This window comes from Pavona decussata, unplaced genomic scaffold (genome assembly GCF_977016875.1).
Source record: "Pavona decussata unplaced genomic scaffold, jaPavDecu1.1 SCAFFOLD_40, whole genome shotgun sequence".
Lineage (NCBI taxonomy): Eukaryota > Metazoa > Cnidaria > Anthozoa > Scleractinia > Agariciidae > Pavona > Pavona decussata.
The window spans coordinates 401,018-417,500 of NW_028145462.1; the positions used below are offsets into that span (position 1 = coordinate 401,018).

At 43.0% G+C, this 16,483-nt stretch overlaps 1 protein-coding gene and 1 pseudogene across 2 annotated transcripts; both read left to right on the forward strand.

The window, feature by feature from the left end:
- The first annotated feature begins 1,285 nt into the window (after positions 1-1,285).
- Positions 1,286-14,434, forward strand: LOC146483029 (hypoxanthine-guanine phosphoribosyltransferase-like). 2 transcript variants are annotated; one of them, XM_085106286.1, is made up of 11 exons: positions 1,286-1,412; positions 2,704-2,810; positions 3,657-3,790; positions 3,957-4,006; positions 4,261-4,326; positions 11,170-11,187; positions 11,989-12,071; positions 12,670-12,716; positions 13,123-13,169; positions 13,307-13,336; positions 14,335-14,434. In XM_085106286.1, the coding sequence occupies exons 1-11, from the start codon at positions 1,389-1,391 to the stop codon at positions 14,380-14,382; spliced, it is 654 nt and encodes a 217-aa protein (XP_084962412.1). In that variant the 5' UTR covers positions 1,286-1,388; the 3' UTR covers positions 14,383-14,434. The 2 variants fall into 2 exon arrangements, with proteins under 2 accessions (XP_084962412.1, XP_084962413.1); XM_085106287.1 differs by lacking the exon at positions 11,170-11,187.
- On the forward strand, positions 5,294-10,698 carry LOC146483030 (uncharacterized; annotated as a pseudogene).
- Positions 14,435-16,483: the final 2,049 nt, after the last annotated feature.

Genomic DNA, 16,483 nt, shown 5'->3' on the forward strand with positions numbered 1-16,483 from the left:
TTAGAACTTTCAAAGCTACCGTCAATTGACTTTCCTTTAGGGAATAGCGTAGAAGCTCTATATAGTTTTGGTATTAGAGAACTTTTATATTTTACGAGATTTTTATATTTTATCGCTAATTTTTTTTAACTCAGCAGTTTTCTTTTTATAGTTCCTTCAGATCGCATAGGTTACGCTGCGCTCCCTATATGGTTTTATTTTGGCATACATATGTTTATTAACTGCACGTAATAATAATTTTGTTAAAATGAGCTTTGGTGAATAGCGTAGTGAAACGTTGTCTTCAGAGCCAATTTCAGCGATTACTGCCTGGTAATTTTGTCGCCTCCAGGCTGGCTTCAGTTCCCGGACACCACTCACTGTCCGCCTAGCTCAGAGGGCCTTTTCTTGCTCCAAATATTAAAAAAAATAATAATCTGTTTCAGGGGCGACCACAAACCACTAATACTAATGTGAATAACTCCTGACTCGTGGGGATTTCAGAGGTCGATGTCTCGACGACTTCAAACAAAAGAGACGCGTTTGTTATCACTTGTGGGCTTTTAGCCTGCGAATGAAGACGGATTTCCGGCTGACAGGGGTCCTGGCAGGCAGGAAAAACAAACCAGCGTTTTATTAAAAAATCTCAGCAAACAAGATATTTAGAAACGTTCCAGCCAGTTAACGGTCTAATGTATTCAGTTCGCAGCCAGCTCTATTCCTCCTATTCCAGCCTGCAGAGCGGATTTTTAGTCGAGCGGCCCCACCGCGTACTTCTGTAATTTTCCCTTTTCTCTAATTAAGTTAGTTCTTCGGCTGGATTAACCTCCGTGGAGCGTGCGTTTTTCTCAGTAAATGGCATTAAAATAATCGCTCTGTTTCACATAAAGAGCATTTTGTCAGTCAAAAGATAAATGCATTTTTTTCAATCGTCGTCGTGATTATTCCAACTCGCTTTAAATGTCAAATTAAGGTGAAATTTCCTGGTGCTGAATTCTCGGAGACCCCACCCAATAGTTTTGAAAGAGAACGAAAAAATTAATTCGAAAATCGTGTCTTTGCGTAACCGCTTTGGTCCTCCCGAAGACGTCCCATCAGGAATTTCACGTCTTAGTCGTGCAGTGACGGAAAAGAAATGCACCAAAAAGTGTGATGCACGTGCAGAGTTGTTGTTTTGGTTATTAAGCCTTTTGCTTTTTGACGTTCTCGTTGCGTTGCCGCTGCCATTGCCGTCGTCGTCGTCCCGCAAAATGCTGGAGCTCTCTTATTTGCAGTAGACACATGCACTTGTTGCGTACCTATTTATTTTCTCTCTTCAGTTGATAATTTTTGCCACGCGAGGAAAGGTTACCCAGTCTTCCCGGAATTACGTAAACGAGCGAAGTTTCCCGCGGATTTGAACATTAAAAATGGCTGCAGAAGATTGCATCAAGGTAGGCTCGTGAACTAGCCTCTTAGAATTCCTTTCTTAGCCCCAAAGCCTTCAAAAATGCAAAAAGTGCGATTACGGGATTACTATAACCATTTAATGACGAGCTTACAATGCCGAAGACTGTCACACGTGCTTAGCTTTTCCTTAGCTTTATGCAAAATCAAAAATTATTTTCGGAGAAGCTTAGTTGAAGTTTACTTGGTTTATGTGTTAAGCTTAATTATAAGCTTAATTGTTAACAGATATTGGTCTATATTTTGTGTTTTTTGTTTGTTGAACGTGTAGTCTAAAAGGTCAAGCCAGGATTTTGATTTAGTGATTGCATGACTACCCAAGAGTGATTACTGAAGGGTGTGTGCTGTTTATCCAACAACGCCTGATTGAAAGAACTGTTCTTCTCGCGTGAACTGATCAACTCTATTAAACAATGCATGTGTCAAGCCTTACTTTAATATAATCTTAAAATATGTAGTAAGGTTATCAGGGCTGCCATAAGCTTTAATACCAAACAAATTGTTGCATGTGGCGAACTGACTTTGTTACTTTGTGATCACCCTTGAGTCAAGGGTATTCAAGTGTAACAGGTGTTATAAGTTACGACTATTTATGACAGCTTTGGACAATAATTGTCCAAGCGACGAGACATTAACTGGATAATTTTAGGTTTCTAGGTTAAGTAGTATGTCTTTGGAATGGAATCACTGGATTTCAATTACCTTAATCCTTCACTCGTTTTATCATGCTAATTGCAGCTTTTGTTAGTTAAACCCACCAGGATTAGAAATTTATGCAAGAAAAGAAAAGCAAAATTAATTCTGGCAGTTGTGGTGAAATGATGCTATCCCTAAAAAGTGCTGTACATGTGTTATGGTTTGTTAAAAGCTGAGGCCAATTTAGCATCTGCACTTTTTTCTCAGCTGTTAACTGTTGTGTTGATGTTGTGATCACCCTTTGGCAACAGGACTCCACTGGCTGCTTGACATCTGGGCAACTGCACTTCCAATAGTGAAATCTTCCCTAATATTTACATGGTATTTTAGATGGGAGTCAAAACTTAACAGGCACCATGGAGGAGGCGTATTGATTGATGTGTGTGATCATATAAAACTTATTCCTTGTGATACTCCCTAGTGCTACTCAGGGTTCATTTTTGTTGACCTTTTATTCCCTAACAACTGTAAAATTACATTAAGGTACGAGATTCCAAAGAAAGCTGCACCAACAGTGATCTCTGCAATGCCACTAAGTCCTTCAATCAGAAAAGAACCTCAATATTCACATTTGATACACAGATTGCCGATGACTACAGAGGTTATTCTCTAGATATGTTTTGCTTGCCTAAACACTACGAGGAAGATGTAGAGTCTATTTTAATACCAAAAGGACTTATCTGTGACAGGTAAGCACTAAACACTGTGACAAAAAGGTAATTTTCGCAATCAAATCTATATTTTTTAACAGTGGCCAACCAAATTACCTTTTACAGTGATAAACTCTGTGATAAAACCAAACATTATTGTTTCTACTTCCCACCAACACAGGACTGCAGTTTCTTTAGAAGCTAACCCTCTTATCAATGTCCCTGTTATTTTACTTATTAAGTAGTTAGTCTGTAATACGTACTCTCAAGTTATTTTATGCTGTGGAAACTGGGTTAAAGGGGAAGTATCATGGGGTTTTACACCTCTTTTGTTTTAAAATGGTGAAATGAGACCTTCACTTTGCTACAAAATAATGCCGGAACAAAACAACGAGAGGAGAGAAATCAACTCAATTCTTGACAGGAACAACTCATACTCTGTTCCAGTGCATTTTGGAAGCAAAAATACCAAAACTTGAAAAACATAAGCCTAATGTTTTTCAAGTTTCAATCCATTCCGACCTACTCTGTCTCTGGCCAAAGGCTTTAATTGACAGTTTTATTGCACTGGGGTGATAATTTATAACAAAACTAGACAATTATTTTTTTTGTTAATCTGTTGTCAGACAAACATTTTTGGGTTTTGAAACTCCAGCACTGTGAGCCAGGAGTGGCTCTTGTGCGACCTCACTGTTATATCCTGTGCCTTGTTCTTCGTGAAATCACCTTACTTATTAGATAGCATGTGGATCCCTTGCTGGATTAGTCTTTGACAGGGAAGGGAAGTGGGGTCTTGCTTTTGTGAACCATTCTCAGTTGCCTTCATATAAATAGGCTGTTCTCTGAACAGTGGTCATCCTTGAATGTCTGTTTAATGTCTTTTAGAATTGAAAGATTGGCAAGGAACATCTGCCGTGAAGTTGGACAGGGCCCACTCATTGGACTGTGTGTGCTGAAAGGGGGATATCAATTTTTTGGTGACCTGATGGATTGTATCAGGTCAATCAGTGCTAGCGGAGGTAATTTTAAAACATTGCAATCACGTTTTTTTGTCTAGCCTACACCAGGAATCTTGGAAAACTATGGAGGCATCTCTTATCACAGCTAATCATTGGTATCATAATAAGTATTGATTAATTTTAATGATACTATGTCTCTTAACATGTGTCTTTTCTAATTTCACAGACCGGTCAGTCCAGATGTCTGTCGATTTCATCAGATTGAAAAGCTATGAGGTAATTTCTACAAAATTAATGTACAGTTATATACTTTCCAGGCACATATCCATAATCTCCTGAGATTTGTGGATGCCAACACAGTTACAAGGCTTATTGACCCAGTTCTATATACATCACTTTCTAAATGTCCAGCACAAAAATGTTAGTGAATTAATAACACATTGTTTTGTATGAGTATGCGACATTTTCTATACAGATTACAGTTTAAGTTTTATTTTTTCTTTCTGTTTTTGTTGCAACTTTAACTGCAGGATGACCATTCTTCTGGCGAAGTTAAAGTGATTGGAAGTGATGATTTGTCGTCATTAAAGGGAAAGGTAACTTAAGATTGATTTCCTTCGGCATTCAACTTGTAGCTATGATGCATAGAGTGGTGTTGTGACGCCCACACTATGGAATATTGGTCAAGTTGCATTTCTTGTGAGAAGGCTGTGGACCGAATCGGAGACCTTGTCCTGTACTTGATAAAAAGAGTAAACTAAAAGATGGATGGAATAAGCTTCAAGTCTCAATAAAGCTTTACTATCAGTATCTTGGTACAAAATGTATAATTTTGATTCTGTTTTACATAATTTCCATTGAAATGTAACATTAAGATCCTTATGTAAGGAAGGTTATTCTCAGGCAGAGTTAGATCACTTGTTTTCAAGTATTGTGCTTCCTAGCATCACTTATGGGTTGCCGGTATATGGTGCTTCTGAGGCGGAGCTGACAGCTATGCAGTGTTTTCTAGATAGATGTTACAAACGTAAAATTAATATACATCTAAATCTTTTTCTATCAAGAACCTTCTAGAAAAGCAGGATAGAAAAGTATTTAGTAAGGTATCTGGCATAGACCGACACCCTCTAAGGGGACTATTACCCAAGAAGAAAGTATCGACTTACAATTTAAGGAATCTAACAAGTCAGTATCCGAAAGTTAATACAGCACCAGCAGTTATTGGAGGCGCGGTGGTGTAGTGGTTGGCGCGTCGGACTTTCGATCGGACGGTCGGAGGATCTGAGGGTCGTTGGTTCGAGGCCAGGTTGGTCTCTTCATTGCTGTGTTGTTTCCTTAGACAAGAAACTTTGCTCCACATTGTCTCTCTTCACCCAGGTGTATAAATGGGTACCGGCGACATACTGCTGGGGGTAACCCTGCGATGGACTAGCATCCCATCCAGGGGGGAGTAGCAATACTCCTAGTTGCTTCATGCTACAGAAACTGGGCTAAGCTCCGGCCGTATGGGCCACTTAGGCTCTTGTGCGACTTTACCCCCCCCCCTCATGGGCTTGCTAATTTACTCCGCCATCTTGTAAAAGGCTTTGTTGTTCTTAGTAAAGTGTTTGTTGTTCGCTTACTTCGTGTCGTCTCTCCTCATTACTGGCGTGGTGGCAGCCGTTGGAACTTACCCTCGTCTCGTACTTAGAGACAGCCAGCTCATAACGGATCGTCGACCGATTTCCAAGCGAGGAACTAGCGAAACAGCTTAGTCGATAGCTGTATCAACAATACACAAAGACTCACAGCTTAGTACACATTCTGCCTTTTCTCCGTTCATTCAAGAGCACGAAATGAATCCAAGAGCACCAAAGCAGTGGTCCTTAACCAAACAGGAAACGATAACGTCGTTTGAAGCCTGGAGACAAAATCTTCAGTACATTCTTTCCCTCGACCGCAACTTCGCGGGTTTTCTCGCTGATGGCGTAACATGGTTGAAGAAATCCCCTGGCAGCCCTGGTCGCGGCCTCCAGGACGACCCGGAATCCGTACCTCAAGCTTCTCGTAGAACTGCACAACAAAAGTCTACCCATCTTGAATTAATGCTTGGACAAATTGCGAACTATTGTCCCGTAATTTCTCGTAACACCATTGTCAAGAACTCAACCTCCATGAACTCCATCTGGCAAGCGATTCGCCTTCACTTCGGTTTCCAGTCAACCGGCGCTCACTTTCTCGACTTCAATAACATCACACTTGCCCCTGCTGAGCGCCCTGAGGATCTTTATCAACGTCTAATGTCCTTTATCGAAGACAATTTGTTATTGGCAAATGGAAGTATCTCACACCATGGCGAGGTTCCTGGCGCCGACGAGGAAATGTCTCCTACTCTCGAAAATCTTGTAGTCCTCACATGGTTGAGATTAGTCCACCCTGAGCTCCCCAATTTGGTCAAGCAACGCTACGGTACCGAGCTCCGGTCCAAGTCTCTTGCAACCCTCAAACCTGAAATTTCTCAAGCATTGGATTCCCTCTTGGAAGAGATCAACAGCAACGCCGATGCTAAAATCTTGCGTTCAACAGCATCGAAGTTCAGACAGCCGCCTCTGAGGGGTTCTTTTTACCGCTTCCAAAAGGCATCCACTAAACCACAAGTCAAGTCTTGCCCCTTGTGTAAGCAGGCTGGACGTAATGACCGTCACTTCCTCAGTCAGTGCACTTACCTACCTGCTGAAGACCACGCTTTCCTCGCCAAAGCACGCCTTGCAAGTTGCATCGATGATGAAGATGACCCCACCGATTCTGATTTCTTCTGTTCACCTGATGTGGAGGACTTCGCTTCTTCTCCCCATTCCTCGGCCAGGGTTGTGTCTCGACGCATGAGTACAAAGCAGTCCCCCAATTTCAATGCCTTCTACCGTCACCACTCACTTAAACTCACCTTGGACACTGGTGCCGAAACCACCATGATCAAGGCCTCCGTCGCTCGTAGCATCGACGCTCCTATCGTAAAATCTTCCCAGCAGGCCCTACAAGCAGATGGAGTTACGCCTCTCGTTGTTGATGGCGAGACTCACCTCACTCTTTCTCGAGCTGGCACGTGCCTGACCCTTGATGCCCTTGTAGTGGAAGACTTAGATGTTGATGTTTTAGCTGGAACCCTATTTATGATCACTAATGACATATCCGTTCGCCCAGCAAAGGGACAGGTTCTTATCCAAGGCTCCGAAATACTGGCCTACCATCCCGAGTCAAGTGCCAGTTCCCAGGCTCACGCCGTCCGCCGCACCCAGTCTTATGTGTTACGCTCGTCCTCACCTACAACAGTGGTCCTCCCTGGGGAATATCTTGAGCTGAGCCTACCACCTACCATGGATCCTGATTGTACTTTAGCCATAGAATCCCGTACTGATGCACCATCCAACAAATACTCCAAAGGTTCACAACTTTGGCCTCAGCCCCAAATTGTGGACGCAGTCGCTAGCAGAGTTCGATTAGTCAACGACACTGCTGAGCCAAGGACAGTCCGTTGCCACGAACATCTCTGCCAAGCTCGTCACACCACAGCCGCGGTTCCCACTTCACCTGTCGGACCACACCCACCACCTTCCCACCCTGGTGGAAGCTGCTCACCCCAGTCTGGGTTCTTCTCAGATGCTGTCGTCATTGACCCTGACAACATCTTACCCGACACCTTCCGCAACAAGTTCCGCGAAATGCTCCAGACTCATGACGCAGTCTTTAATCCTGAAATTGTTGGTTACAACGGCATGGCCGGTCCTGTCCAAGCCTCTGTTAATATGGGACCAGTGCAGCCTCCGCAACGCAAAGGCCGTGTTCCCCAATATTCCCGTGACAAGCTGGTTGAACTGCAGCAGAAATTTGATGAGTTGGAACAATGCCAGGTCTTCCGTCGTCCGGAGGACATCGGAGTTACAGTTGAATACCTCAACCCTTCATTCCTCGTTAAAAAACCCTCCGGCGGTTTTCGTCTGGTTACAGCCTTCACAGACGTGGGGCGCTACAGCAAACCACAACCCTTCTTTGATGCCCGACGTTGACTCCACTCTCCGTACCATTGCCCCATGGAAGTACATAATCAAGTCTGACCTCACCTGTGCCTTTTACCAGATACCTCTATCAAAGGCCTCCATGAAATACTGCGGCGTGGCCACTCCGTTTCGCGGCATCAGGGTATATACCAGGTCAGCCATGGGCATGCCCGGTTCAGAGACTGCATTAGAGGAATTAATGTGTCGTGTTCTTGGCGACTTCCTCCAAGAGGGATGTGCTACAAAACTCGCCGACGACCTTTATTGTGGTGGTGATACCCCGCAGGAGCTTATCGCTAACTGGTCTCGTATACTTGACGCCCTTGCCCGGTGTAACCTCCGCCTTTCTGCTACTAAGACTGTCATATGCCCCAAAACAACCACCATATTGGGTTGGATCTGGTCACAAGGCTCCTTATCTGCAAGCCCCCACCGCATTGCCGCACTCGCAACCTGCCTCCCTCCTGAGTCCGTGAAAGGCATGCGTTCCTTCATCGGTGCATACAAAGTCCTTAGCCGTGTCCTCCCTCACTGCGCACAACTTGTGGACCCACTTGAATCATCCTTGGCCGATCTACAATCTCATGACCACATTCAGTGGAATGACAACCTTCGTCAGAAATTCTCCGCAGCACAGGATGCCCTTAACACACACAAGTCCATCGTCCTTCCTCGTCCCTCTGACCAGCTTTGGATTGTTACTGATGGCTCAGTCACCCGACGTGGTCTCGGAGCCACCTTGTACGTTACACGCCAGGACCGCCTTCTCCTTGCCGGCTTCTACAGCTCTAAACTACGCAAGGATCAGGTCACATGGCTACCATGCGAGGTCGAAGCGCTGTCTATAGCCGCTGCTGTGAAGCACTTTAGCCCCTTCATAATCCAATCCACGAACCGTGCCTGCATTCTGACAGATAGCCAGCCCTGCGTCCAAGCCTTGCAGAAACTTTGCCGAGGTGAATTTTCTGCCAGTCCACGCGTTACCTCCTTCTTGACCACGGTCAGCCGATACCAAGTTAGCCTCCAGCATCTTGCTGGCGCCGCCAATTTACCCTCTGACTTTGTCAGTTGCAATGCTCCTGACTGTACTGAACCGAACTGCCAAATTTGCTCTTTCGTGCACGAATCAGAGTCTTCAGTTGTACGTGGCATCTCCGCTCAAGAAGTCCTTGATAACACCAAGCGCCTACCCTTCACTAACAGACCTGCATGGTTCAGTGTTCAAAACGAGTGCCCCGATCTACGGCGTGTCTGCGCTCACTTGAAACAGGGCACCCGCCCTTCCAAGAAACTGACCAACATCCGAGACGTTAAGCGCTACCTTAATGTCACTTCCATTTCCAAGGATGGCCTGCTCATTGTTCAGCGTCAACAACCACTCTCCCGCCCTATTGAGTTGATCGTCGTACCTCGTTCCGCACTTGATGGCCTACTTACTGCTATTCACCTCAAGCTTGACCACCCCTCTAAGGACCAACTTCAAATGGTCATACAGCGTCACTTCTTCGCCCTGGATATGAGTGCTGCTATCGCTCGAGTATCAGACTCCTGCCACACTTGTGCCTCACTCAAGAAGTTCCCTACCTCCCTTACCAGCCAGTCGTCAGAAGATCCTCCTGAAGTCGTAGGCGTGTCATTTGCAGCCGATATCATTAGATGCTGTCGCCAATTCATCTTACTTTTGAGAGAATGTACCACCTCTTACACTGCATCGTGCCTCGTACCCGACGAGAAGAGTGATACTCTTCGTGATGCCCTTGCCCAGTTGGTAGTGGGTCTACACCCCCTCGATGGTCCCCCAGCTGTGATTCGTGTCGACCCTGCACCCGGATTCGTCTCGCTGAAAAACTTCAACGCCTTACAACATCTTGGCATCTCCGTTGAAGTTGGTCGCATTAAAAACACCAACAAAAATCCCGTTGCCGAACGAGCCGTGCTGGAGCTTGAAGAAGAGCTTTTACGCCAGGAGCCCGGCGGAGGTCCAGTTACTGAACTCAGTCTTGCCATTGCCACTGCCCGACTCAACTCGCGACTCCGCAGCCAAGGCCTGTCCTCACGGGAGCTTTGGACGCAACGGAACCAGTTCTCCAATGAGCAGATCCCTATCAATGACTTACAACACATTTTAGCGAAACAGAAAGCCCGTCAAGCCAACCATCCTTTCAGCGAAGCGGCCAAAGGCGGTTACCGGCCACGAGCTCCTGTCCCACCCTTGCAAGTTGGAGACCTCGTTTACATAAAGTCTGACCGAGACAAGTCACGCGCCCGTGACCGCTATATCATTGTTAGCATCGATGGGGAATGGTGCTTCATTAAGAAGTTCTCTGGCTCGCAACTCAGGGCTACATCTTACAAGGTGAAACTAGTCGAGTGCTACGCTGTACCACACACCCTTCCAACTCCATCATACCAGTCTGTTGTCCCTCTTGACGACGACGAATGTGAGGAGATTGCTGAACAGCCCCAGCCGTGCCAGCAGCCCTCTGCACCACCGGACCTGTTACGCCCGCCTAGCCCAGACCCTTCAGCCTCCACCCCGCACCACACTGAACGGCAAGATGACACCAGCGCCTCTGCTACTGATCCCATTCCTATCCCAGTTCCCTCCCAACCAAGACCCCAGCGGGCCCGTCGACCTCCAGCATACTTACAGGAGTACATTCTCGACTAGCGTTTTAGGCTACAGTTTCAAAAATAGTTCGTTTAACTATTTGCTGCAGTGAACAGTTACGATCCGTTACAACCCTTTTTGTTAAGTTTCTTTTATTTTGTTCATGTTAGTTTTCTATTTACACAGAAGAAGAAGAAGTTGCGCCAGCAGTTATTGTCAGCCGCGCATGCGTATTACGCGCGTCTCCTCGTGGGCTTGCTAATTTACTCCGCCATCTTGTAAAAGGCTTTGTTGTTCTTAGTAAAGTGTTTGTTGTTCGCTTACTTCGTGTCGTCTCTCCTCATTACTGGCGCAGATAGATTCAAGAACTCTTACGTTAATCACCTAATTTTTGAATACAATTTAGCTATGTGAGCGTATTTTAATTGTAAATAACTTAGATGTATGTACTTTTTACTCAAATATTGTGACATGAGATATGTATTTTTTAACTTGTGAGGAAATAAAGACTTTATTATTATTATTATTATTATTATTATTATTATTATTATTATTATTATTATTAACTAGCCAGACACGCAGAATACACTGTAGGTTCCTGTCTCTTACAAAACAGCTTGCTTTTAAATATAATTTGTGAAAACAAAATGATTAAAGTAATGAAATCATCAGGTAAACAGTTCACCTCCATATTAAAACTGTTTTTAGAGAACCAAAAAAGTGTAAGAACAAAAATTCACCCAACTACTGGGTAATTCTGATGACTTTGTTGTTGTTGTTTTTTATTTTTGCAGCATGTTTTAGTTGTGGAGGTAAGTTTTCAAATTTCGGTCACTTATCAGATGTTTCAAATCTTTCATGTCTTAATTTTTTGGCCCTTTGACCCTCCAGGAACAGCCCGTCCTCTTAAGTGTAGGTTACAGTGTCAATCATTATTCTATTGTGTGTTGTTGTAAGTTGTGATTTGTAGCAGTTAATGTTGTAAACCTTTTTACTTAGCTGAACACGAGGACAGTACTTGGTGTCATTCAACTTTCAAGTATCATAAAATTCTAAATATACATTGTATCCCCTCCAGCCCCCCTCCCTCTCCCACCCAATATTAGATGTAAACACCCCCCCCCCCACCCCCCACACACACACACACAATAAAAGTTAATTTGCATGTACCAATAATAATTATTGATATTGGGCTAATTTGGCCCAATTTGACAAAGAAAAAGAAAGGAAATGAAAGTATGAAAATCAGCCTGATTAACAAAAATCTGTCACAGATGTTTTGAATTGGCAGATATTCACTCCACGCTACACCAACAGAAAAAGAGAGTAGCCGAGTTCGGCAAATAATTGTAAACGTGTAAATTGGCCAGCATGACTGAACCTACTAATTGGGCCATGTAAATCGGCCTTTGCAAATGCAAGGTGGTGGGCAGCTAAATGAGTTTGTTGTTTTATTGTGTAAGCTTTGCTGCCCTCACTATGATCAGAATGAACCCATTTGAAACAAATTAAACTCCCCTGAACTTAAACCCAAGGGCTTGTCTTCAAAATTTCAGCATTCGTTGTTTTTCAGCTTAATCATTGCTCTGTCTGTTTGGTTTGAATAAATGTAGGATATTGTTGACACTGGAGCCACTATGCAGAAACTGTTAACGACTCTTACAAAGTTCAACCCAGCTTCTGTCAGAGTAGCAAGGTACATTAAATAGACGAAGGGCAAACCCTCAAAACATCAGCACCTGAATCTCTTTACGGTGGCCAATGCACCTTTAGTTGTCAATGCTGTTGGTAAACCAAGCATTTGTTTCTACTCCCCACCGACGCAGCACCACAGTTTCTTTAGAAACTAACCCCCATATACATTAAATAATAATTTATTGACAAGCAGATCCATTGGTCAGGAGTGCTTCAAAATAGCTGTTGTTTAACTATAGGATGACAATAATGTAGCAAAATAATTTAGAATACAAATAATGTGGAATTGTTCAGGGGTGTATTGGTAGTGCCCCAAATTCACTACAGTGTCTAGAAGCAGTGTTCCAGATAACTTTCAAAATCAGAAAGTCCATGAAGAATTTTGAGGGGTCAATAGCTCTGGTTCTCTCTAAATCTTCGTAAGTTTGCCATTCATTTTGTTGGGCCAGGAAGCCAGGCTTCTCGGGTTTTTGACCGGAGACCCCTGTCTTATCTGGAACACTGCTAGAAGCACTGGATTGTGTTGAATTCTTTAAACAAATGCATGTCTTTGGTGGTCAATAGAGTCTTAAATAATGATCTTGTGTTCTTACCTCTAGTTTACTGGTTAAAAGAACTCCTAGGAGTACTGGCTATCGGCCGGATTGTAAGTCATATACTCGTTTTTTGGTTGTCTCTATTTAAACAAAATTCAGTGATTTTAATTTCCTTTAATTACCTTTTAATTAACCCAATCATTGACTGCAGACCCTAAAAAGGTCTTTGCACACCCCTGTCTCTAATATACCTGAGGACTCCTAACATTGAGAGTGGGGCTCTTATTTGTTAAGGGGACACTTATTGGAAGAAGAACACTTATTTGAATGGCTATATAACTGATCTTGGCAAGCATGCCATATTGCTGGGGGTAACTCTACCTGTAGTAAGCTAAAATTGAGTCAGTGAAGCTGGGGATTGAGGAATTTTCAATATGCTTAGTTGCTTGAAGTTGCTGATAATATGTGTTTGGAGAGATTGAAGGAGAGCAATTTTGTTTTCCTCTTATTTTGTAGACATTGGTTTTGAGATTCCTGATAAATTTGTTGTTGGCTACGCCTTGGTGAGTTCAACTTTAATGACATTGACGTGATGTGTTGTTCATTTTTTAAAAAGTGAAATTTAATGTCTTGAGAGTCGAATATTTTTTATTGTATATTTCATCTTCAGACTTTAATTTATATTTTATCTATTTTGCAGGATTATAATGAATATTTCAGGGATCTTAATGTAAGTGTTGAACCTTTTTGCAAAGAATGTTGGCCATTGGCCTTTGCCAATAATATTCATCCCTTGGATGTTTTGGCAAATTCAAGTTCGTCTATCTGTTTCTGCACCCCTGCCCTCACCTCTCCCCTCCCCACCCTTGAGATATGCCAGCCATGCAACATATGTACAACGGTAACTTGAAGGCTGCTTTTGAGCTCCTGCTTAACCCCCCCTCCACCCCTCACTTTTCACCTCACCCCCACCCCTTAGGTACACCTGCCATGCAAAACTTGAATGTATGACAGTAACTTGAAGGCTATCTTTGAGCTTCTGCCTTACCCCTCACCCCTCACTCCTCACCTCACCCCACCCCTGAAGTACAGCTACCATCCAAAATTTGAATGCATGACAGTAACTTGAAGGCTATCTTTGAGCTTCTGCCTTGCCCCTCATCTCCTACCCCACCCTCTACCCCTCACTCCTCACCTCACCCCACCCCTGAAATACAGCTATAACCATCCAAAACTTGAATGTATGACAGTAACTTGAACGCTATCTTTGAGCTTCTGCCTTACCCCTCACCCCTCATCTCCTACCCCACCCTCTCACTCTCGCTCACTGCTCACCTCACCCCATCCCTGAAGTACAGCTACCATCCAAAACTTGAATACATGACAGTTACTTGAGCACTGTCTTGGAGCTTCTGACAACTGCATAGTTAAGCCACATTAGGCAAATTTCAAAAAAGTGGTGGACATAATAATTACAAATTAGTATTATTTAAAGAAAATGAGAATCACGTTTTAGTTGACTTTGTCCTTGGTGCTATTTTCTGGGCTGTTTGAAATCACTTTGAAAGGCATTTTACCTTGCACCTTGGCACTGGCAATTGTCCTGGTTCAAGTTTCCTAATGTCTGTGTGGTAAGCATACAGTGATAGTACTAAAACCACCAACAGTAAGGTACTGGCCTGATTTAACGTAATTTTAATACAAGTTTTTTTGTTATTTTCTCAACAGCATATCTGTGTTATTAACGAGAATGGAAAAAAGAAATACGCCTTGTAGCTAGTATAACAAATAGTATGCCAAATAAAAATCCTGACTTTTTCAACACAAAGGTCTCCATGAACATTTCCTTTTAACGCAAATATCATAAAATAAAATAAGCACCAATCTGTCTATCTTTTCATTTGCTTTATTTTCCTACATCCGTATCTAATACAAACAGACAGTGAGTATGCTTACCCTTTTACAGACGTAAACTGAACCAATCCAAATGCAAAGCAAATACATGTAGCGCAGGCGGCACCAAGCGCGGGAAAACATACACGAACAAGTCACGAGTGGTTTGGGGTTTGCTTCTAATTGGTTGAGAAAGTGGCGTGAGTTTGCTAACCAATCACAGAGCACAGCTATTAGCTTTTTTTTTTATATTGTCAAACACTTTTATCATGATCCTGTGGCTCGGGGGACTGGGAGACCAACCCCTGTGTATTTGACATTAAATAAATTACTTACTTACAGCAAACAGTGAAATGAACCAATCAGAAGTTGAAGCAAATACATGTAGCAGGCACCATGTAGCGCAGGAAAACACGCACGAACAAGTCATGAGTGGTTTTGATTTTGCTTCTCATTGGTTGAGAAAGTGGCCCGAGTTTTGCGAACCAATCATAGAGCGCAGTAAAGGAAAACCTTCATTATAGTGATAGTAATAAAGTGCCAACAATTATAAACTCATATGCAGCAAATGTTACCCAAAAGTCACACTGTAGCTAAAGTTTCGGTATTCAATTAAATACAGCGGTTGATCTGACTTTTAATTGTGGTGCTATTCGAGTAATGGATAAACTACTTTGAGGCAAATGGGCTCCGTCCGTCCTCAGCCAAAATGCTGTCAAAAACCACGAAAGAGCCTGTTTACAGTTTAGGCTTGAGTTGTTCAACCTTCTCTTCAAAATTGCCATGTGCCGCTGAAACGCGCACAAAACGGCGATGAAGTGTTTTAAGATGGGTGTATCACAGGTAACAGCCTCGTCTTCAAAGCACTTGACTTACTCGTGGTAGCCTGCATTGTTTTTGTTATAATCGTTGAAGTGATGCTCAAACCTGACCTCGTCTTCTTTGAAACATTTGCGCATAGCTTACAGTACTAATTGTGTATTTTAGAGGGATGCCAATTCTGGATATCAGTCCAATACTAGAATGACTGAATCAGTTATAACAAAGACCAACCCGAGGTGACTTTTAAGGTGGCTGGCATTGGTTTCCAACATTTACTTCAACGGATCAATACTGCCACTCTTTATCAGTTGATACAACAATAATGGAATGAAACAAATGCCTAATCATTGGTGGCTTATTTTTGTGTGTGCGTGTGTGTGTGAATGGTAAATCGTGTCCTTATTTGCAAATTTTTCCGCTCGGCCCAGCCACTTAGCTCGATTAGCTTGCTATTTCTAAGTGGCTGTGCCCTCTTCTTTAGTAATTTTTCTTTCTTGTTTTAATGTAAATCTGTATAATTTCTGGGCACAAATAAAGATTGTTGTTGTTGTTGTTGTTGTTGTTGTTGGTGAACAAGTTATGGTCGTTTTTCTCGGCATAATAGGTCGCCCTAATAGCAACAGTATAAGCAGTTAAAGACACCCCTAATTCTAGCTTTAAGTGGTTGTAACACAAAAACGAGCTAGGTGACTCTCATTTTCATTATCTCATTTTCGCTTTAGTTCTTTCTCGCTTGCTTACTAAAATTTACAGCACATCCAGTTTTCCTCCATGGTTAGTTCATCCTGTGACCAGCCCCCAAAATTGCTGATATACAACATCTTTGATATCTGGTACAGCGCAAACCTGAATTTAAACTGTGAACAGGCTCGTTAAACTGAAAGGGCTGTCCGAATCTTGAAGAGCGCCATCAGACATTTCATTTTACGGGCGTCATTTTAGCGATTGAACAAAATTCACCCACCGATATTGGTCAAGTTCTCTTTTTCCATTATTCCTATGAAAGAAAAAAAAAATGGAGAAATGAGAAAAGTAAAAAACAGACATGTTTGATGGGGGCTCGAACCCATGACTGGATCTGATCCTAAAGGTAGTGGTTTGGGCGTGGTGTATGTCGTTGCATTGTTTCCTTGGACAAAGACCTCTACCGAGGATCAAAAAT

Bases quoted from the DNA above. Each gene is read 5' to 3' on its own strand.
- LOC146483029 (XM_085106286.1), top strand. From the start codon at position 1,389: ATGGCTGCAGAAGATTGCATCAAG. The intron at 12,072-12,669 runs GTACATTAAATA...TCTTACCTCTAG, and splicing joins GCTTCTGTCAGAGTAGCAAG to TTTACTGGTTAAAAGAACTC. The intron at 13,337-14,334 runs GTAAGTGTTGAA...TTTTCTCAACAG, and splicing joins AATATTTCAGGGATCTTAAT to CATATCTGTGTTATTAACGA.